Here is a 23692-nt window from a genome sequence, read left to right as displayed (position 1 = left end):
CTTTTGGGTGTTTTCTATCATATAGACCCCTCAAAGTGGCTTCAAATGTGATGTGGTCCTAAAAATAAAATGGTGTTGTAAAAATGAGAAATCGCTGGTCAACTTTTAACCCTCATAACTTCCTAACAAAAAAAAATTTTGGTTCCAAAATTGTGCTGATGTAAAGTAAACATGTGGGAAATGTTAGTTATCAAGTTTTTTGTGTGCCGTATCTCTGTGATTTAAGGGCATAAAAATTCAAAGTTGGAAAATTGCGAAATTTTCAAAATTTTTGCCAAATTTCCATTTTTCTTACAAATAAACGCAAGTTATTGGAATGAAATTTTACCACTAACATGAAGTACAATATGTCACGAGAAAACAATGTCAGAATCACCGGGATCCATGGAAGCGTTCCAGAGTTATGACCTCATAAAGGTACAGTGGTCAGAATTGTAAAAATTGGCCCGGTCATGAACGTGTAAACCACCCTTGGGGGTGAAGGGGTCAATGGCTGCAAACAGGTGGATATGGTGCCTGGCTGTGACCCGGCCTCTCATATGATGAGAGGTTGGAAAAGTTGGGCTTGTTTAGCTTAGATAAAAGATGGCTGACATCACTACAGAGGACTCGCACATAACTTATTCTTTCCAAGGAGCATACTAAGGACCAAGGGGCACTCATTACGGGTGGAAGAAGGGGGATTCTGGCAGTTAGATAGGCAAGAGTTCTTTACATGCCCGACCACAAGAGGTAGTAATGGAAGACACTATAACAGCTTTTAAAAAGGGCTGGACGATTTCCTCAGTGCAAACAATATTGCGGGTTATATTTAACCCCTTCACCCCCAAGGGTGGTTTGCACGTTCATGACCGGGCCAATTTTTACAATTCTGACCACTGTACCTTTATGAGGTCATAACTCTGGAACGCTTCCATTGATCCCGGTGATTCTGACATTGTTTTCTCGTGACATATTGTACTTCATGTTAGTGGTAAAATTTCATTCAAATAACTTGCGTTTATTTGTGAAAAAAATGGAAATTTGGCAAAAATTTTGAAAATTTCGCAATTTTCCAACTTTGAATTTTCATGCCCTTAAATCACAGAGATACGGCACACAAAAAACTTGATAACTAACATTTCCCACATGTTTACTTTACATCAGCACAATTTTGGAACCAAAATTTTTTTTTGTTAGGAAGTTATAAGGGTTAAAAGTTGACCAGCGATTTCTCATTTTTACAACACCATTTTATTTTTAGGACCACATCACATTTGAAGCCACTTTGAGGGGTCTATATGATAGAAAATACCCAAAATTGACACCATTCTAAAAACTGAACCCCTTAAGGTGCTCAAAACCACATTCAAGAAGTTTATTAACCCATTAGGTGCGTCACAGGAATTTTTTTGAATATTTAAAAAGAAATGAACATCTAACTTTTTTTCACAAAAAAAATACTTCAGGTTCAATTTTTTTTATTTTACCAAGGGTAACAGGAGAAATTGGACTGCAAAAGTTATTGTGCAATTTGTCCTGAGTACGCTGATACCTGATTTGTGGGGGGTAACGACTGTTTCGGCGCATGGCAGAGCTCAGAATGGAAGGAGCGCCGTTTGACTTTTTCAATGCAAAATTGGCTGGAATTCAGATCGGACGCCATGTCACGTTTGGAGAGTCCCTGATGTACCTAAACAGTGGAAACCCCCTACAAGTGACCCCATTTTGGAAACTAGACCCCCCAAGGAACTTATCTAGATATGTGGTGAGAACTTTGAACCCACAAGGGCTTTACAGAAGTTTATAACGTTCAGCGGTACAATTAAAAAATCATATTTTTTCCACAAAAATGTTCTTTTCACCCCAATTTTTATTTTCCCAAGGTAACAGGACCCTAAAATTTATTGTGCAATTTGTCCTGAGTACGCTGATACCCCACATGTGGGGGTAAACCACTATTTGGGCGCATGGCAGAGCTCGGAAGGGAAGCAGCGCCATTTGACGTTTTTGGCTGGAATTGAGATCGGACACCATGTCGCGTTTGGAAAACCCCTGATGTACCAAAACAGTGGAAATCCCCCACAAATGACACCATTTTGGAAACTAGACCCCCTAAGGAACTTATCTAGATGTGTGGTGAGAACTTTGAACCCCCATGGGCTTCACAGAAGTTTATAACATAAAGCCATACAATTAAAAAATCATATTTTTTCCACAAAAATGATCTTTTCACCCTCAATTCTTATTTTTCCAAGGGTAACAGGACCGTAAAAGTTATTGTGCAATTTGTTCTGAGTACGCTGATACCCCACATGTGGGGGTAAACCACTATTTGGGTGCATGGCAGAGCTCGGAAGGGAAGCAGCGCCATTTGACGTTTTTGGCTGGAATTGAGATCGGACACCATGTTGCGTTTGGAAAACTCCTGATGTACCAAAACAGTGGAAACCCCCCACAAATGACACCATTTTGGAAACTAGACCCCCTAAGGAACTTATCTAGATGTGTGGTGAGCACTTTGACCCCCCCAGTGCTTCACAGAAGTTTATAATGCCCGGGCGTGAAAATAAATAATTTGTATTTTTTCCACAAACATGATCTTTTAGTCACCATTTTTTTATTTTCCCAAGGGTACCAGGAGAAATTGGACCCCAAAAGTTGTTGTCCAATTTGTCCTGAGTATGCTGATACCCCATATGTGGGAGAAAACTACTGTATGGGCACACGTCGGGGCTCGGAAGGGAAGTAGTGACGTTTTGGAATGCAGACTTTGATGGAATGGTCTGCGGGTGTCATGTTGCCTTTGGAGAGCCCCTAATGTACCTAAACAGTGGAAACCCCCCACAAATGACACCATTTTGTAAGCTAGACCCCCCAAGGAACTTATCTAGATGTGTGGTGAGCACTTTGAACCCCCCAGTGCTTCACAGAAGTTTATAACGCCCGGGCGTGAAAATAAAAAATTCGTATTTTTTCCACAAACATGATCTTTTAGTCACCATTTTTTTATTTTCCCAAGGGTACCAGGAGAAATTGGACCCCAAAAGTTGTTGTTCAATTTGTCCTGAGTATGCTGATACCCCATATGTGGGAGAAAACTACTGTATGGGCACACGTCGGGGCTCGGAAGGGAAGTAGTGACGTTTTGGAATGCAGACTTTGATGGAATGGTCTGCGGGTGTCATTTTGCCTTTGGAGAGCCCCTAATGTACCTAAACAGTGGAAACCGCCCACAAATGACCCCATTTTGAAAACTAGACCCACTAAGGAACTTATCTAGATGTGAGGTGAGCACTTTGAACCCCCAAGGGCTTCACTGAAGTTTATAATGCCAGGGCATGAAAATAAAAAAATCGTATTTTTTCCAGAAACATGATCAATTAGTCCCCAATTTTTTCATTTTCCCAAGGGTAACAGGAGAAATTGGACCCCCAAAAGTTGTTGTCCAATTTGGCCTGAGTACGCTGACACCCCATATGTGGGAGAAAACTACTGTATGGACACACGTCGGGGCTCGGAAGGGAAGCAGTGACATTTTGGAATGCAGACTTTGATGGAATGGTCTGCGGGTGTCATGTGCGTTTGCTGAGCCCCTGATGTACCTAAACTATTGAAACTCCCCACAAGTGACCCCATTTTGGACACTAGACCCCCCACGGAACTTATCTAGATGTGTGGTGAGCACTTTGAACCCCCAAGTGCTTCACAGAAGTTTATAACACTCGGACGTGGAAATAAAAAAATCATTTTTTTCCACAAAAATGATATTTTTGCCCCCAATTTTTTATTTTCCTAAGGGTAACAGGAGAAATTGGACCCCAAAAATTGTTTTGCAATTTGTCCTGAGTAGGCTGATACCCTACATGTGGGGGTAAAACACTGTTTGGGCGCATGGCAGAGCTTGGAAGGGAAGGAGCACCATTTGACTTTTTCAACTCAGAATTGGCTGGAATTGAGATCAGACGCCATGTTGTATTTGGAGAGCCCCTGATGTGCCCAAACAGTGGAAACCCCCAATTATAACTCCAACCCTAACCCCAACACACCCCTAACCCTAATCTGAGCCCTAACCCTAGCCCTAACCCTAGCCCTAACCCTAAGGCTGTGTGCACACGCTGCGGATTTTGCTGCGGTTCCACAGCGGTTTTGGCTGCTGCGGACCCGCAGCAGTTTCTGCTGCGGTGTACAGTACCATGATTCCCTAGGGGAATCAAAAACCGCAGTGCAGACGGTGCGGAATTTTCAGCGCGGATTATCTGCGGTTTTCAATCCGCAGAAAGAATTGACATGTCAATTCTTTCTGCGGATTCTCCTGCGGTTTGCCATCTCCTCTATTGAGGAGATGAAAAACCGCAGGACAAAACCACAGAGCAATCCGCAGGTAAAACCGCAGGTCTTTGTGCACACAGCCTTACCCTAACGGGAAAATGGAGATAAATACTTTTTTTTTAGTTTTATTATTTTTCCCTAACTAAGGGGGTGATAACGAGGGGTTTGACTTACTATTTATGGCGGTTTTTATGTTTGGCGGCTGTCACACGCTAAAAGACGCTTTTTATTGTAAAATAGTTTTTGCATCACCACATATTGAGAGCTATAATTTTTCCGTATTTTGACCCACTGAGTCATGTGAGGTCTTATTTTTTGCGGGACGAGTTGACGTTTTTATTGGTACCATTTTCGGGCACGTGACATTTTTTGATCGCTTTTTATTCCTATTTTTGGGACGCAGAATGAACAAAAACCAGCGTTTCATGAATTTCTTTTGGGGGGGTGCGTTTACACCGTTCCGCGTGCGGTAAAATTGATAAAGTGGTTTTATTCTTCGGGTCAGTACGGTTACAGCGATACCTCATTTAGGTCTTTTTTTATGTTTTTGTCGGTTTTATGCAATGAAAACTATTTTATATAAAAAATAATTATTTTTGCATCGCTTTATACTGTGAGCTATAACTTTTTAATTTTTTCGCTGATGATGCTGTGTGGCGACTCGTTTTTTGCGGGACAAGATGACGTTTTCAGCGGTACCATGGATATTTATATGCGTCTTTTTGATCGCGCGTTATTACACTTTTTGTTTGGCGGTATGATAATAAATCATTATTTTTTGCTTCGTTTTTTATTTTTATTTTTTAAGGGGTTCGCTAAAAGGGTTAACTAATGGGACAGTTTTATAGGGCGGGTCATTACGGACGCAGCGATACCTAATATGTGTACTTTTATTGTTTTTTTTTTTTTTATTATTTCCAAAAAATGGATTTATTGAGGGAATATTTTTTTTTTTTTCTAATTTATTTGGCGATTTTTTTTTTTAATTTGTTACATTTTTTTTTAATTTTTTTTTTACTTTATTACATAGTCCCAGGTGGGACATTACTGTCCCGTGACAGATCGCTGATCTGTCACATCACAGATCACTGTGACAGATCAGCAATCTGTCACAGGCATTGAAGAAAACTTCCTCTTGCCTGCGCTTTGCAGGCACTGAGGAAGCCAGCTTCCTCAGGTCCCCGAAGGCCCCCGTCGCCATCTTGGATTCGGGGGCCTGGAGGATAGGAGCCCCCCGCAGCAGCGCTGCACATTGCGCTGCCGTGGGGGGCTCAGGGAAGCACGGAGGGAGCCCCCTCCCTGCCGATGCTTCCCTTTAACTCCCGGTACACCGCGATCATGTTTGATCGCGGTGTGCAAGGGGTTAACGTGTCGGGGGCGGTCCGTGACCGCCCCTGACACATAGTGCCGGGTGTCAGCTGTGATAATCAGCTGACACCCGGCCGCGATCAGCGGCGCTCACCACGTGGGCGCCGCTGATCGCGGTAGACGTACTATCCCGTCCACGGTCATACGGGCCCGGGTATCGTGGACGGGATAGTACGTCGGATGTCAGGAAGGGGTTAATTTAGTGATCAAAATGAACAATTGGTGGAGAAAGGTTGCACATGATGGACCTAGGTCTTTTTTCAACCTATGTAACTATATAATTGTTTTCTGTGAAATCACAATGTAATGTTAATCTACAGTTAGGTCCATATATATTTGGACAGAGACAACATTTTTCTAATTTTGGTTCTAGACATTACCACAATGAATTTTAAACAAAACAATTCAGATACAGTTGAAGTTTAGACTTTCAGCTTTCATTTGAGGGTATCCACATTAAAAATGGATGAAGGGTTTAGGAGTTTCAGCTCCTTAACATGTACCAGCCTGTTTTTAAAGGGTCCAAAAGTAATTGGACAATTGACTCCAAGGCTATTTCATGGACAGGTGTGGGCAATCCCTTCGTTATGTCATTCTCAATTAAGCAGATAAAAGGCCTGGAGTTGATTTGAGGTGTGGTGCTTGCATTTGGAAGGTTTTGCTGTGAAGGAAACATTCGGTCAAAGGAGCTCTCCATGCAGGTGAAACAAGTCATCATTAAGCTGCAAAAACAGAAAAACCCATCCGAGAAATTGCTACAACATTAGGAGTGGCAAAATCTACAGTTTGGTATATCCTGAGAAAGAAAGAAAGAAAGAAAGCACTGGTGAACTCATCAATTCAAAAAGACCTGGGCGCCCACGGAAGACAATAGTGGTGGATGATCGCAGAATAATCTCCATGGTGAAGAGAATCCCCTTCACAACAGCCAACCAAGTGAACAACACTCTCCAGGAGGTATTCGTATCAATATCCAAATCTACCAGAAAGAGAAGACTGCATGAAAGTAAATACAGAGGGTTCACTGCACGGTGTAAGCCACTCATAAGCATCAAGAATAAAAAGGCTAGACTGGACTTTGCTACAAAAACATCTCAAAAAGCCAGCACAGTTCAGGAAGAACATTCTTTGGACAGATGAAACCAAGATCAACCTCTACCAGAATGATGGAAAGAGAAACGTATGGCAAAGGCGTGGTACAGCTCATGATCTGAAGCATCATCTGTAAAACACAGCGGAGGCAGTGTGATGGCTTGGGCATGCATGGATGCCAGTGGCACTGGGTCACAAGTGTTTATTGATGATGTGACACAGGACAGAAGCAGCCGAATGAATTCTGAGGTATTCAGAGCCATACTATGTGCTCAGATCCAGCCAAATGCAGCCAAACTGATTGGTCGTCGTTTCGTACTACAGATGGACAATGACCCAAAACATAAAGCCAAAGCAACCCAGGAGTTTATTAAAGCAAAGAAGTGGAATATTCTTGAATGGCCAAGTCAGTCACCTGATCTCAACCCAATTGAGCATGCATTTCACTTGTTAAAGACTAAACATCAGACAGAAAGGCCCACAAACAAACAGCAACTGAAAACCACCGCATTGAAGGCCTGGCAGAGCATCAAAAAGGAGGAAACACAGCATCTGGTGATGTCCATGAGTTCACGACTTCGGGCAGTCATTGCCAACAAAGGGTTTTCAACCAAGTACTATAAATGAACATTTTATTTACAATTATTTCATCTGTCCAATTACTTTTGGTCCCTTTAAAAATAGGGTGGCACATGTTTAGGAGCTGAAACTCCTAAACCCTTCATCCAATTTTAATGTGGATATCCTCAAATGAAAGCTGAAAGTTTGAACTTCAACTGCACCTGAATTGTATTGTTTAACCCCTTCCTGACATCAGACGTACTATCCCGTCCATGGGACCCGGGCCCCTATGCCCATGGACGGGATAGTACGTCTAGCGCGATCAGCGGCGCCCACGTGGTGAGCGCCGCTGATCGCGGCCGGGTGTCAGCTGATTATCACAGCTGACACCCGACACTATGTGTCAGGGGCGGTCACGGACCGCCCCCGACACGTTAACCCCTTGCACACCGCGATCAAACATGATCGCGGTGTACCGGCAGTTAAAGGGAAGCATCGGCAGGGAGGGGGCTCCCTCCGTGCTTCCCTGAGCCCCCCACGGCAGCGCAATGTGCAGCGCTGCTGCGGGGGACTCCTTTCCTCCAGGCCCCGGATCCAAGATGGCGACGGGGGCCTTCGGGGGCCTGGAGGAAGCTGGCTTCCTCAGTGCCTGCAAAGCGCAGGCATGAGGAAGCCTTGTGCACTGCCTGTGACAGATTGCTGATCTGTCACAGTGATCTGTGATGTGACAGATCAGCGATCTGTCACAGGACAGTGATGTCCCACCTGGGACTATGTAATAAAGTAAAAAAAAAATTAAAAAAAAGTGTAAAAATAATTTTTAAAAAATCGCCAAATTAGTGAAAAAAAAAAAAATATTCCCCAATAAATTCATTTTTTGAAAATAAAAAAAAAACCAAAACAATAAAAGTACACATATTAGGTATCGCCGCGTCCGTAACGACCCGCCCTATAAAATTGTCCCATTAGTTAACCCCTTTAGCGAACCCCTTAAAAAACAAAAATAAAAAACGAAGCAAAAAATAATGATTTATTATCATACCGCCAAACAAAAAGTGCAATAACGCGCGATCAAAAAGACGCATATAAATATCCATGGTACCGCTGAAAACATCATCTTGTCCCGCAAAAAACGAGCCACCACACAGCATCATCAGCGAAAAAATAAAAAAGTTATAGCTCGCAGAATAAAGCGATGCAAAAATAATTATTTTTTATATAAAATAGTTTTCATTGCATAAAACCGACAAAACATAAAAAAACGACCTAAATGAGGTATCGCTGTAACCGTACTGACCCGAAGAATAAAACCGCTTTATCAATTTTACCGCACGCGGAACGGTGTAAACGCACTCCCCCAAAAGAAATTCATGAAACGCTGGTTTTTGTTCATTCTGCGTCCCAAAAATCGGAATAAAAAGCGATCAAAAAATGTCACGTGCCCGAAAATGGTACCAATAAAAACGTCAACTCGTCCCGCAAAAAATAAGACCTCACATGACTCGGTGGGTCAAAATACGGAAAAATTATAGCTCTCAATATGTGGTGATGCAAAAACTATTTTTACAATAAAAAGCGTCTTTTAGCGTGCGACAGCTGCCAAAAATAAAAACCACCATAAATAGTAAATCAAACCCCCCGTTATCACCCCCTTAGTTAGGGAAAAATAATAAAATTAAAAAAATGTATATATTTCCATTTTTCCGTTAGGGTTAGGGCTAGGGTTAGAGCTGAGATTAGGGTTAGGGGTGTGTTGGGGTTCGGGTTGGAGTTAGAATTGGGGGTTTCCACTGTTTGGGCACATCAGGGGCTCTCCAAATGCAACATTGCGTCTGATCTCAATTCCAGCCCATTCTGAGTTGAAAAAGTCATATGGTGCTCCTTCCCTTCCAAGCTCTGCCATGCGCCCAAACAGTGTTTTACCCCCACATGTAGGGTATCAGCCTACTCAGGACAAATTGCAAAACAATTTTTGGGGTCCAATTTCTCCTGTTACCCTTAGGAAAATAAAAAATTGGGGGCAAAAATATCATTTTTGTGGAAAAAAATGATTTTTTTATTTTCACGTCCGAGCGTTATAAACTTCTGTGAAGCACTTGGGGGTTCAAAGTGCTCACCACACATCTAGATAAGTTCCGTGGGGGGGTCTAGTGTCCAAAATGGGGTCACCTGTTGGGAGTTTCAATAGTTTAGGTACATCAGGGGCTCTCCAAACGCACATGACACCCGCAGACCATTCCATCAAAGTCTGCATTCCAAAATGGCACTGCTTCCCTTCCGAGCCCCGACGTGTGTCCATACAGTAGTTTTCTCCCACATATGGGGTGTCAGCGTACTCAGGACAAATTGGACAACAACTTTTGCGGTCCAATTTCTCCTGTTACCCTTGGGAAAATGAAAAAATTGGGGACTAATTGATCATGTTTGTGGAAAAAATACGATTTTTTTATTTTCATGCCCTGGCATTATAAACTTCTGTGAAGCCCTTGGGGGTTCAAAGTGCTCACCTCACATCTAGATAAGTTCCTTAGGGGGTCTAGCTTTCAAAATGAGGTCATTTGTGGGGAGTTTCCACTGTTTAGGTACATTAGGGACTCTCCAAAGGCAACATGACACCCGCAGACCATTCCATCAATGTCTGCATTCCAAAACGTCACTACTTCCCTTCCGATCCCCGACGTGTTCCCATACAGTAGTTTTGTCCCACATATGGGGTATCAGCATACTCAGGACAAATTGGACAACAACTTTTGGGGTCCAATTTCTCCTGTTACCCTTGGGAAAATAAAAAAAATGGTGACTAAAAAAGATCATGTTTGTGGAAAAAATACGAATTTTTTATTTTCACGCCCGGGCGTTATAAACTTCTGTGAAGCCATTGGGGGTTCAAAGTTCTCACCACACATCTAGATAAGTTCCTTAGGGGGTCTAGTTTCCAAAATGGTGTCATTTGTGGGGGGTTTCCACTGTTTTGGTACATCAGGGGTTTTCCAATCGCGACATGATGTCCGATCTCAATTCCAGCCAAAAACATCAAATGGCGCTGCTTCCCTTCCGAGCTCTGCCATGCGCCCAAATAGTGGTTTACCCCCACATGTGGGGTATCAGCATACTCAGGACAAATTGCACAATAACTTTTAGGGTCCTGTTACCCTTGGGAAAATAAAAATTGGGGTGAAAAGATCATTTTTGTGGAAAAAATATGATTTTTTAATTGTACCGCTGTACGTTATAAACTTCTGTAAAGCCCTTGTGGGTTCAAAGTTCTCACCACATATCTAGATAAGTTCCTTGGGGGGTCTAGTTTCCAAAATGGGGTCACTTGTAGGGGGTTTCCACTGTTTAGGTACATCAGGGACTCTCCAAACGTGACATGGCGTCCGATCTGAATTCCAGCCAATTTTGCATTGAAAAAGTCAAACGGCGCTCCTTCCATTCTGAGCTCTGCCATGCGCCGAAACAGTCGTTCCCCCCCCCCACAAATCAGGTATCAGCGTACTCAGGACAAATTGCACAATAACTTTTGCAGTCCAATTTCTCCTGTTACCCTTGGTAAAATAAAAAAAAATTGAACCTGAAGTATTTTTTTTGTGAAAAAAAGTTAGATGTTCATTTTTTTTTTTAAATATTCAAAAAAATTCCTGTGACGCACCTAAAGGGTTAATAAACTTCTTGAATGTGGTTTTGAGCACCTTAAGGGGTGCAGTTTTTAGAATGGTGTCACTTTTGGGTATTTTCTATCATATAGACCCCTCAAAGTGGCTTCAAATGTGATGTGGTCCTAAAAATAAAATGGTGTTGTAAAAATGAGAAATCGCTGGTCAACTTTTAACCCTTATAACTTCCTAAGAAAAAAAAATTTTGGTTCCAAAATTGTGCTGATGTAAAGTAAACATGTGGGAAATGTTAGTTATCAAGTTTTTTGTGTGCCGTATCTCTGTGATTTAAGGGCATAAAAATTCAAAGTTGGAAAATTGCGAAATGTTCAAAATTTTTGCCAAATTTCCGTTTTTTTCACAAATAAACGCAAGTTATTTGAATGAAATTTTACCACTAACATGAAGTACAATATGTCACGAGAAAACAATGTCCGAATCACCGGGATCCATACAAGCGTTCCAGAGTTATGACCTCATAAAGGTACAGTGGTCAGAATTGTAAAAATTGGCCCAGTCATGAACGTGCAAACCACCCTTGGGGGTGAAGGGGTTAACATTCATTGTGGTAATGTCTAGAACCAAAATTAGAAAAATGTTGTCTCTGTCCAAATATATATGGACCTAACTGTATTTTCCATGAAAAAGAAGACTTCAATGCTACTAAAAAATTGCTGAAAATTGAACACAAACAATATTCTTCAGTGTAGTATCCTTTATTTATGTATGCCTTGTCAATGAAATCTCTTAACCTTCTAAATAGTGACTATCGTTCTATTTCTGCTTCTAGTTTGATTTGAAAGTCGGTTATGTTGGATTAGTATTTCTTGGCCTTGCTGTATTTTATGCAATAAGTTCACCACTTCTTGGAGTGCTAAGTGACAGGTTACCGGTAAGTTATACCATAATTATACTGGAAAACCTTTATGCAATATAAGTTAAGTAATATGATTAGTAATATAACTTTTTTTTTTATAAATGCAGAAATTGAGAAAGTGGCTTCTTATTGTTGGCAATCTTGGTACCGCTCTGTGTTTCTTTATGTTGGGACCTGCACCTATATTCCATATTGACAGGTATGTTAACATCTTGAAAAATATGTATAATGTCCTGGATGTCACTAGGCTGAAAACCTGCTTTTCATAGCTGTTTGCTAGATCTAATGCTAATGTACCCAGCTGACAGTTGTGAGCCACACATTAGGGGCCCACAAGCCAAAGGTCTTCAGATGGGGTTTATTTACTGTAAGGATATGTGCACACTGAGTCTTTTTGCCAAGTCTTGCAGCAGAAACAGTGAGTCTGGTCCAAAACCTCCTCAAAATACTCAGTGTGAACATGCTCTAAAGATTCAAATATAAAGCCTTATCTGCACTTTAACCCCTTAACGACCAGAGGTACTTTTGGTTTTGCATTTTCATTTTTTGCTCCCCTTCTTCCCAAAGCCATGACTTTTTTAATTTTTTTTGTTCAAAATGGCCATGTGACTGCTTGTTTTATGCGGGATGAGTTGTACTTTTGAACGACACCATTGGTTGTACCATGTCGTGTATTCGAACCTGGAGGAAAAATTCCAAGTGCGGTGAAATTACAAAAAGTGCAATCCCACAGTTGTTTGTTTTTTTGTTTTTTTTATACCATGTTCACTAAATGCTAAAACTGACCTGCCATTACGATTCTCCAGGTCATTACGAATTCATAAACACCAAACACATCTAGGTTCTTTTTTTATTTAAGTGATGAAAAAGAATTCCAAAGTTTGTTTAAAAAAAAAAATTGCTCCATTTTCCGAAACCTGTAGTGTATCCATTTTTCATGATCTTGGGTTGGGGCGAGGGCTTATTTTTTGCGTGCCGAGCCGACGTTTTTATTGATACCATTTTGGTGTGGATACAATCTTTTGATCGCCCATTATTGCATTTTAATGCAATGTTGCAGCAACCAAAAAAAGTAATTCTGACTTTTATAATTTTTTTTCTCGTTACACCGTTTAGTGATCGGTTTAATGAGGCAAAAGAGGGGTGATTTTAATTTTTTATATTTTTTAGTTTTTTTTAATATTAAGCTTTTTTTTTTTTTTTACGGTTGGCATGTTTCAATAGTCAATGGGAGATTAGAAGCTACCATAAGCCAATCGGCTCTGCTACATACAGGCGATGATCAGATCGCCTATATGCAGCAGAAGACCTCTGGTTGTCATGCCGACCCATCGGTGACCCGCGATCACGTGACGGGGGTCACCAATGGGTGGATTTTCGGCGCGATTGCCAGAAGCGCTTGTTAAATGCCGCTGTCGGTTTGACAGCGGCATTTAACGGGTTAATAGCTGCGGGTTGATCGCGATTCTACCTGCGGCAGTTTCTGGCACATGTCAGCTGTTCAAAACAGCTGACATGTGCCAGGAAAGATGTGGTCTCAGTGCCGGAGCCCACATCAAAGGGAGGAAATTTGACATCAGCGTACTATTACGCCTGATGTTGGAACGGGGTTAAGACTGTTCATGACCTTCATAAATGATGTTTTTTTATTTTTCTTTTTATAAATTACAAACTCCACTAGGGAAACAAATTTTTCTGAAAAGGGCAACCCCTTTAAGTGAGGATTGCACCCTGGTAATGGTTACATTTCTTTGAGAATTAGGCCTCTTTCACACTTCCGTTTTTGACAATCAGTCAAAATCCGCCAGGTTTTGAAAAAAACAGATCCGCAATTTTTTTTTGCGGTCCGTTTTTTTCCCCATTGAGTTGCATTCCTGGCGGATCTTGACTGATGGTCATCCGTTGGATCCGTTTTTGTGAGGATCCGCCAAATTTTTTTCATCCGCCGGCATGCCTGGACGGACCATGCAACGTTTTTTTTGTGGTTGGATCCGCATTTTCCAGTGCGCATGCCCGGAGAAAGGAAGTCAGGGAGAAAATTAATATCTCTCTCTCTCTCTCCTCGGTGCCTTTAAATTTCCTCATTCTGCGGATCCGTCAAAAAACGGATCCTGTGGCATCCATTCACATCAGTTAGGAACGGATCCACTTGTCTGCCTTTTTGACGGATTTTAACTGACACAAAAAACTGAAGTGTGAAAGAGGCCTTATCTGCATTTCTGCACTGCTGGCACTAGGTGGTGCTGTATCATAAGGATGGAATTGCCTAACAAGCTGTTCTATGAACTTGTTTCCAAGATGTAATATTTTGGGCGGTGTAATGATATAAATCCTATGGAGTTTTTTTCCTTTCTTTTTCAGTAAACTTTGGCTGTTTATTTTTATACTGGTTTTGGATGGATTTTTCATAGGTCTTCCTGGCATAGCAGTTTATCCAGAAATGCTCAGTACAGCATAGTAAGTAGAACATTTTACTATACTAATCAATTTAAATCATTGGTGCAGTTTGAAATTGAAGAATATTGGAAAGTTTCATTTTTTTTTTTTTTTTTTTTTTAATAAAAAAAAGTTAAAGGTGTTGTCAGCAGGTTTCATGGCCACTGGAAGTACACAGTGTATGGAGTGCGGAGCTTAGAATACTATGTAGTGTATAACCTCGGGTAATGCACATCAGTAGAAGCTGTATTATGGTGTAGTGATGGTGTGCAGTTCGGTACACTGTGTCCTGCCAATGATTTAAGGTCCTGATATAATGGCTATTTGGTCGGCTCTCTGGCTGTCAAACCTTCAATGATCCGATCTTGACCTATCTGAAGAATTGGTCATCAATATCTCAGTATATCGAAGTTATCTGCTGTATGTGCTGACTTTGGCTGTGATACACATTTGTGGGTTTGTATTCTGACCCCAAGGGTACTGCTACAGAAACAAGCAATTGTACAAAAAGTCCAACTGTGTTGTCTTTTTGTGACTTGCTTGCCACAATACGCTTGGGGGGCACAATGTGACCCCATTCACTTATATCGCATTGCGATGTAGCAGCGACACATAGTTGTGTCTCTCTCAAAGTCGGCACATACCCCCAGCACAAAGGTGCACATAATACATTAGATGTGGAAGATATGAATTTTGAAGCTGTTGCTTACTCCTTTATGTCTCTTCCATTTCTTGTTTTGGCTTTTTTGCTACAAATGGACCATTATGCGATTTTGCGATTTATATCGGTTTTGAACCATTCACATCTTATTTGCTTCCAGTGAGAATGGCTTTGAAGAAGGCCTCAGCACTTTGGGCTTGATATCTGGACTACTTAACGCAATGTGGTCTACAGGGTATGTGCTTCTCTCATCATCAGTAGTTGTATTGATACCACCACTTTTCGTTAAAGGGAATCTGTCACCCTTTTTTTGGCTTTGCAGCTGCTGGCATAGACATCTGGGGCTTATCTACAGCATTCTGTAATGCTGTAGATAAGCCTCCGATGTAACCTGAAAGAGAAGAAAAACACGTTATATTATACTCACCGAGGTGGGCGGTCTGGTCCGATGGGTGTCGCTGTCCCGTCCGGCGCCTCCCTTCTTCATGCGATGACGTCCTCTTCTCCCATCCTGTAATGGCTCCGGCGCAGGCGCACTGCTCTGCCCTGTTGAATATTCTTGACATTATACCTGAGGAAGACTCTTAGCAGTCGAAACCGGTTGTATTCTATTTTGAATTAAAAATAAAAATCATCCTTGAATCTAAATATCAAGTTCCATCATCATCCTTCAGGAGCGCATATTGCTGGGAAAAACATTCACCAAGTCTAATCTTTCTTTCTCTTTCTCTCTGTTCTCTCTTTCTATCTGTTCTTTTTCTCTCTCTCTGTTCTTTCTTTGTGTGTTCTTTCTTTCCCCTCTATCTTTTTTTTCTGTTGTTTTTTTCTGTCCCCTCATTCTTTCTCTCTATTCTTTCTTTCGCTTTCTTTCTCTCTCTGTTCTTTCTTTCACTTCTTTCTTTCTCTTTCTCTGTTATTTCTTTTGCTGTTCTTTCTTTCTCTTTCCCCTTTTTCTTTCTCTCTCTAATCTTTCTCTCTCATCTTTTTCTGTGTGTTCTTTCTTTCTCTTTTCTTCCTTTCTCTCTGTTCTTTCTTTCTCTCTATGTTCTCTTTCTTTCCCCTCTTTATTTCTCTCTCTCTGTTCTTTCTTTCTCTCTCTGGTCTTCCCCTCTTTCTCTTTGTTCTTTATTTTGCTCTGTTCTTTCTCTCTCTGTTCTTCCTTTCTTTTTCTCTGTTCTTTCTTTCTCTGTTCTCTTTCTTTCCCCTCTTTCTTTCTCTTTGTTCTTTCTCTTTCTCACTTTTCTTTCTTTCTTTCTTTCTTTCTTTCTTTCTTTCTCTTTCTCTTTCTCTGTTCTCTCTTTCCCCTCTTTCATTCTCTCTGTTCTTTTTTCCCCTTCTTTCTTTCCCTCTCTGTTCTTTCTTTCTCTCTGTTTTTTCTTTTCCTCAGTACCAGTCAGTGTGCCAACAGTACCAGCCACTGTGCCCATAATGCCACTGTGCTCTCGGTACCAGTCAGTGTGATCAGCAGTGCTAAATGAGTGCGGTTGGGGCGTGGACATGGGTGTGAATAATTGTGAAATGGGTGTGGTCGGATGTGGCCTAAATTTTGCCCTTTGTCCCTCTTTCCCTTCTTCAAAAGTTGGGAGGTATGGTAATGGACAATGAATGCCCAGTCCCTCTTTTTATCTATCTTTGTGTGGAGGGTGGTTAACCAGTATCTAGACAGGTTTAAATCAGGAAAAACACATGCATACGGAACACACTAGCGATCGCGTGTACTATCGTAAGCATGCGTTCTCATAGACTGTAATGCATTGTTTCGATGCATTCCTTCCGCAAGCGGCCGCATGCGTATGGCAGCGGCAAATTTCCGCCTCCAAAATTGCAAAATGTTGCATTAGCTGTGCCCCACTGCAAAAGCCAAAACGACACATGCGTAGTGAAACGCAGCTGAAAGCATACAAACGCATGTACCTGCGTCCACAACGTTATAGATAGGAAAACACGACGCATGCGAATGAATGCGGCATAAACGCTACAGACACCACCGCAAATGTGAATCCAGCCTAGCACAACCATTGTCAATGACAACTTACAACACCCCCAGGAAAAAGCCAATTAGAAACGCGTGTCGGGGTCCCTATTCTCTACATCCTCAGACCTAACACAGATATTAGGAGAGATACAGGGCGCATCCACTGTGTGAAATCCGTATAAAACAATTAAAATGGTGGAACAGTAAGGAAGGTGCTCACCTATTGGGGTTGTGAGGAAGTCACAACACCCATGAACGCTTAAGAAGCAGCAGCAAGTCTGCACAGGGTCCTAGGACAGAATTGCAGAAATGACGTGGAAGTGCAATAAGGACTGCGCTTGCTTCTGGTAGAGTAAAGGGTTCTTTATTCAGCCAACGCGTTTCCTGAGCCTGCTGGCTCACTTCATCAGGGCAGATTACATTGGAAGACAGTGAAACATACTTATAGACAAAAAAGGCGCCAATACAGGGTCAAACAGAATCAGCAAAGGTCAAAAAACAAAAAACAAAACAAAACAATGAAACTTTATTACAAGCATAAAAAACACAACAATAAGAGTATACATAGAAAAGAAAGAATAAAAATATGTAAAAGTACAAAAAATAAAATATAAAACAGAGTGCTATGGATCACGGGGTTAAAACATGGCTATAGTTAAAAAAGGTGAGTCCTCAAGGGGTATTAGAACCTGGCTCATAAAATGCAAATGGAAGGTATTAGTCCACTAGACCATAAAGCTTGACTGTGGTGGTGTGAAGAGTAAATTGAGGGGTTGTTTGTCACTTTATTTAGGAAAAAAAAAAAAAACAATATAAGCAAAGGTCAAAAATGGTAAAGAATAAAAACAATGAAATTACAAAAATAGAAAACACAACAATAAGAGTCTATATAGAAAAGAAAAAATTATTTAAAAGTACGAAAAATATGAAACAGAATACTAAGGATCACGAGGTTGAAACATGGCTATAGTTAAAAAAGGTGAGTCCTCAAGGGGTATTAGAACCTGGCTCATGAAGTGCAAGTACAGACTATAAAGTGCAGATGTAAGGTATTAGTCCACTAGACCAGGGGTCCCCAACCGCCGGTCCGCGGCCCAGCACCGGGCCGTTGCAGTGCCCTTGCCGGTCCGCGGACACAAGGGGAGCCGGGGGGCGGTGCAGCAGCTGATACTCACCCTGCATCCCGCGGCGGCTTCATCCAGCGCTGAGCGGTCACGTGCTACCGCTCATTTAAGGTCATGAATATGGACGCCACTCATCTCCCATAGGCGTGGCGTCCATATTCATGGACCTTAATGAGCGGTAGCACGTGACCGCTCCGCACAGGAAGCTGAAGCGCCGCGAGATGCAGGGACGTGCAGTGACGGGAAGGAAGTTCAGCGACGTGAGGGTAAGTATGATGGGGAGGATGGGGGAGGATGGGGGAGCCAAGCGGAGCCATAAATATAAGGGAGAGAGAGTGGGAGCGGAGCCATATACACAGGGGAGGGAGAATGGGAGCGGAGCCATATACACAGGGGAGGGAAAGTGGGAGCGGAGCCATATATACAAGGGAGGGAGAGTGGGAGCGGAGCCATATATACAAGGGAGGGAGAGTGGGAGCGGAGCCATATACACAGGGGAGGGAGAATGGGAGCGGAGCCATATACACAGGGGAGGGAGAGTGGGAGCGGAGCCATATACACAGGGGAGGGAGAGTGGGAGCGGAGCCATATACACAGGGGAGGGAGAGTGGGAGCAGAGCCATATACACAGGGGAGGGAGAGTGGGAGCAGAGCCATATACACAGGGGAGGGAGAGTGGGAGCGGAGCCATATATACAAGGGAGGGTGGGAGCGGAGCCATATACACAGGGGAGGGAGAATGGGAGCGGAGCCATATATACAAGGGAGGGTGGGAGCGGAGCCATATACACAGGGGAGGGAGAATGGGAGCGGAGCCATATATACAAGGGAGGGTGGGAGCGGAGCCATATATACAAGGGAGGGAGAGTGGGAGCGGAGCCATATATACAAGGGAGGGAGAGTGGGAGCGGAGCCATATATACAAGGGAGGGAGAGTGGGAGCGGAGCCATATATACAAGGGAGGGAGAGTGGGAGCGGAGCCATATATACAAGGGAGGGAGAGTGGGAGCGGAGCCATATATACAAGGGAGGGAGAGTGGGAGCGGAGCCATATATACAAGGGAGGGAGAGTGGGAGCGGAGCCATATATACAAGGGAGGCCGGGAGAGTGGGAGCGGAGCCATATATACAAGGGAGGCCGGGAGAGTGGGAGCGGAGCCATGTATACAAGGGAGGGAGAGTGGGAGCGGAGCCATGCATACAGGATGGGACAGGGGAGCCATGTATACAGGATAGAAGAGTGGGAGCAGAGCCATGCATACAGGATGGGAGGATGGGAGCGGAGCCATGTATACAGGATGGGAGAGTGGGAGCAGAGCCATGTATACAGGATGGGACAGGGGAGCCATGCATACAACAGGGGGAGCCACACAGAGCTGGACGGGGGGGACCACACATACATTTTCTGATGATTAGAAAATAATCAGCATGTACAGTACTCCAGTACAATTGTTCTTAAGTGCTCAATGCTCCATTTCCTTGTAGGTTCCAATCATCATTAGCAGTGACGGTCATCAGTAGAAGTAGCCCAGTGCTCCCACTGAAACAGAAACAAGCCAGGTGCTCCCACTCATTCAAAACCTATGGTGAGTTGAGTCACATTAAAAATGTTATAATTAAATGATAAATATGCACTGCTAAACTACAACCGCGTCCATAGCCCCGCCCCCTTATGACCAAAGTCCCGCCCCTGTCACACCTCCATCCCCGCCCTGCCGGGCCATGGAAGAATGGTCTTGGTTCAAGGCGGTCCCTGGTGCAAAAAAGGTTGGGGACCACTGCACTAGACCATTAAGCTTGACTGTAATGGTGTGAAGAATAAATCTTTTCCCCCTCTTCTATCAAATAAAAGCATCATTGATAATATTGAGGCCATAGGGACCAATTGTCTTTAATTTATAAATCCAATAGACCTCTTTTCTATTCAGTGCTTGGGTTCTATTGGAAACGTGTTCAGGGGTGTGTTCTATAGGAAAAATGATGGCTTTAGAAAAATCTCTTTGGTGAAATAAATCAAAGTGACGTGACAAACCGTGTTTTTGATACCCAGTTTTAGTGTTGTGTCTATGAGAATTCATTCTACAGTGAAGGGGTTGTGTGGTTCTGCCAACATACAATTTAGGACAAGGACAAAGGATGACATAGATGACAAAGGAAGACACACTGGACAGGTGGTTAGTGATGGTGAATTTTTCTGAGGTGAATGGATGTGAAAAGATGAATGTATTATGAGCAATATTACTGCATAAGCTGCACCTGGGTTTCAGGCATCTGAAAATGCCTGGTGTCAAGCCAGTGCAGTTATCAGGAGTACACTGGGTCAATCTGCTAGGGGCCAGATGGTTTTTTAGTGATCTGGCCTTCCTAAAAGTGACAGTAGGTCTATCAGGCAGAACTTTATTGAGTATTGGATCTTTTTTGACAATATACCAGAGGTCACCTAACATATTTTTTATCTCTTTATGTTGGGAGTTATAAGTAGTGATGAAGTTGGCCTGATAGTTATCATGTGCATCCTTTTCTTTAGATCTCTCACTTAAAAGAGTTTGCTGATTAAAATTTTTAAAAACATTATTAAAAGTAGAATGAACCAATTGGGAGGGGTATTTTTGAGCAAGGAATCTTCCCTTGAGGACCTCAGCTTGATTATTAAAATCCTCGTCCTCTGTGCAATTCTTTCGGATTCTCTGAAATTGATTATGAGGGATGTTAAAAAGCCATTTGGAATAGTGGCTACTCTTAAAATGGACATAACTATTGGAGTCAACTTTCTTAAAAAAGGTTTTAGTATGAATTTTGGAATTTTTTATAAAAAAAGTGATATCAAGAAAGTCCATCTGGGTATTACTAATGTGGGGGGTAAATTCCAAACCCCATGTGTTATTTTGTATAGAAGAAATAAAAGCATCAACTGAAACGTGACCGGTGTCCAGGATTAAGAATAAATCATCAATGTATCTTCTATATAAAACAATACCCTCTAAAAATGAATCAATAGTAATAAAAGCATTCTCAAAGACCCCCATAAAAAGATTAGCATAAGTTGGCACGACCCGTGATCCCATAGCGGTGCCTCTGATCTGATGATAAAAATCCCCCAAGAAAGTAAAAAAATTATTATGTAAAATAAAATCCATCCCATTAAAAATAAATTCCTTTTGAGGGTCAGACAGTCGACTGTCAGTTAAAAGAAATTTTTTAAAACAGCTCAAACCCAGTTGGTGATCAATGTTGGAATACAAAGCAGATACGTCAAAAGAAATAAAAACATAAGAATCTTTCCAAGGTGTGTTATTAGTTAAATTGATCAGTTGTGTAGAATCCTTTAAAAAACTAGGGAGCTGTGAGACATGAGGCTGCATGATTCTATCTATGTAAAATGATAAAAAAAAAGTTTTTAACAGTCAAGAACCCCTCCACTCCCTTCCTGTACCATTTACCCAAAATACACAAGAATACCATTAATCCACCAGGAAGACCCATTATTTCGGGTATTGACTCCCTCACCAGTAATCTATCATTTTACATAGATAGAATCATGCAGCCTCATGTCTCACAGCTCCCTAGTTTTTTAAAGGATTCTACACAACTGATCAATTTAACTAACACACCTTGGAAAGATTCTTATGTTTTTATTTTTTTTGACGTATCTGCTTTGTATTCCAACATTGATCACCAACTGGGTTTGAGCTGTTTTAAAAAATTTCTTTTAACTGACAGTCGACTGTCTGACCCTCAAAAGGAATTTATTTTTAATGGGATGGATTTTATTTTACATAATAATTTTTTTACTTTCTTGGGGGATTTTTATCATCAGATCAGAGGCACCGCTATGGGATCACGGGTCGCGCCAACTTATGCTAATCTTTTTATGGGGGTCTTTGAGAATACTTTTATTACTGTTGATTCATTTTTAGAGGGTATTGTTTTATATAGAAGATACATTGATGATTTATTCTTAATCCTGGACACCGGTCACGTTTCAGTTGATGCTTTTATTTCTTCTATACAAAATAACACATGGGGTTTGGAATTTACCCCCCACATTAGTAATACCCAGATGGACTTTCTTGATATCACTTTTTTTATAAAAAATTCCAAAATTCATACTAAAACCTTTTTTAAGAAAGTTGACTCCAATAGTTATGTCCATTTTAAGAGTAGCCACTATTCCAAATGGCTTTTTAACATCCCTCATAATCAATTTCAGAGAATCCGAAAGAATTGCACAGAGGACGAGGATTTTAATAATCAAGCTGAGGTCCTCAAGGGAAGATTCCTTGCTCAAAAATACCCCTCCCAATTGGTTCATTCTACTTTTAATAATGTTTTTAAAAATTTTAATCAGCAAACTCTTTTAAGTGAGAGATCTAAAGAAAAGGATGCACATGATAACTATCAGGCCAACTTCATCACTACTTATAACTCCCAACATAAAGAGATAAAAAATATGTTAGGTGACCTCTGGTATATTGTCAAAAAAGATCCAATACTCAATAAAGTTCTGCCTGATAGACCTACTGTCACTTTTAGGAAGGCCAGCTCACTAAAAAACCATCTGGCCCCTAGCAGATTGACCCAGTGTACTCCTGATAACTGCACTGGCTTGACACCAGGCATTTTCAGATGCATGAAACCCAGGTGCAGCTTATGCAGTAATATTGCTCATAATACATTCATCTTTTCACATCCATTCACCTCAGAAAAATTCACCATCACTAACCACCTGTCCTGTGTGTCTTCCTTTGTCATCTATGTCATCCTTTGCCCTTGTCCTAAATTGTATGTTGGCAGAACCACACAACCCCTTCACTGTAGAATGAACTCTCATAGACACAACACTAAAACTGGGTATCAAAAACACGGTTTGTCACGTCACTTTGATTTATTTCACCAAAGAGATTTTTCTAAAGCCATCATTTTTCCTATAGAACACATCCCTGAACACGTTTCCAATAGAACCCAAGCACTGAATAGAAAAGAGGTCTATTGGATTTATAAATTAAAGACAATTGGTCCCTATGGCCTCAATATTATTAATGATGCTTTTATCTGATAGAAGAGGGGGAAAAGATTTATTCTTCACACCATTACAGTCAAGCTTAATGGTCTAGTGGACTAATACCTTACATCTGCACTTTATAGTCTGTACTTGCACTTCATGAGCCAGGTTCTAATACCCCTTGAGGACTCACCTTTTTTAACTATAGCCATGTTTCAACCTCGTGATCCTTAGCATTCTGTTTCATATTTTTTGTACTTTTACATAATTTTATTTTTTCTTTTCTATATAGACTCTTATTGTTGTGTTTTCTATTTTTGTAATTTCATTGTTTTTATTCTTTACCATTTTTGACCTTTGCTTATATTGTTTTTTTTTTTTTTTTTGACCTTTGCTGATTCTGTTTGACCCTGTATTGGCGCCTTTTTTGTCTATAAGTATGTTTCACTGTCTTCCAATGTAATCTGCCCTGATGAAGTGAGCCAGCAGGCTCAGGAAACGCGTTGGCTGAATAAAGAACCCTTTACTCTACCAGAAGCAAGCGCAGTCCTTATTGCACTTCCACGTCATTTCTGCTAACACAGATATTAACCTTTATGTTTACTCTTACGTTTTTTCCACGCTAACA

General features: G+C 41.5%; 1 protein-coding gene across 4 annotated transcripts in view; it reads left to right on the top strand.

Moving 5' to 3' along the window:
* The window catches only part of LOC141089434 (MFS-type transporter SLC18B1-like), a 164642-nt gene that overhangs the window by 77964 nt on the left and 62986 nt on the right, over nucleotides 1–23692 (top strand). For 3 of the 4 annotated variants that reach the window (XM_073575839.1, XM_073575838.1, XM_073575837.1), the window contains exons 8-11: nucleotides 11779–11880; nucleotides 11973–12064; nucleotides 14227–14322; nucleotides 15123–15197. In XM_073575839.1, the coding sequence (XP_073431940.1) occupies nucleotides 11779–11880; nucleotides 11973–12064; nucleotides 14227–14322; nucleotides 15123–15197 (365 nt within the window). The remainder of the gene's footprint in view (nucleotides 1–11778; nucleotides 11881–11972; nucleotides 12065–14226; nucleotides 14323–15122; nucleotides 15198–23692) is intronic. The other variant, XM_073575840.1, reaches the window with a different exon arrangement.

This window comes from Dendrobates tinctorius, unplaced genomic scaffold (assembly GCF_039654945.1).
Source record: "Dendrobates tinctorius isolate UK_male_01 unplaced genomic scaffold, ASM3965494v1 ptg000046l, whole genome shotgun sequence".
NCBI classification, from domain to species: domain Eukaryota; kingdom Metazoa; phylum Chordata; class Amphibia; order Anura; family Dendrobatidae; genus Dendrobates; species Dendrobates tinctorius.
Note: the sequence above shows the minus strand (reverse complement) of the source record. Positions and strands in the feature narration are given on the sequence as shown.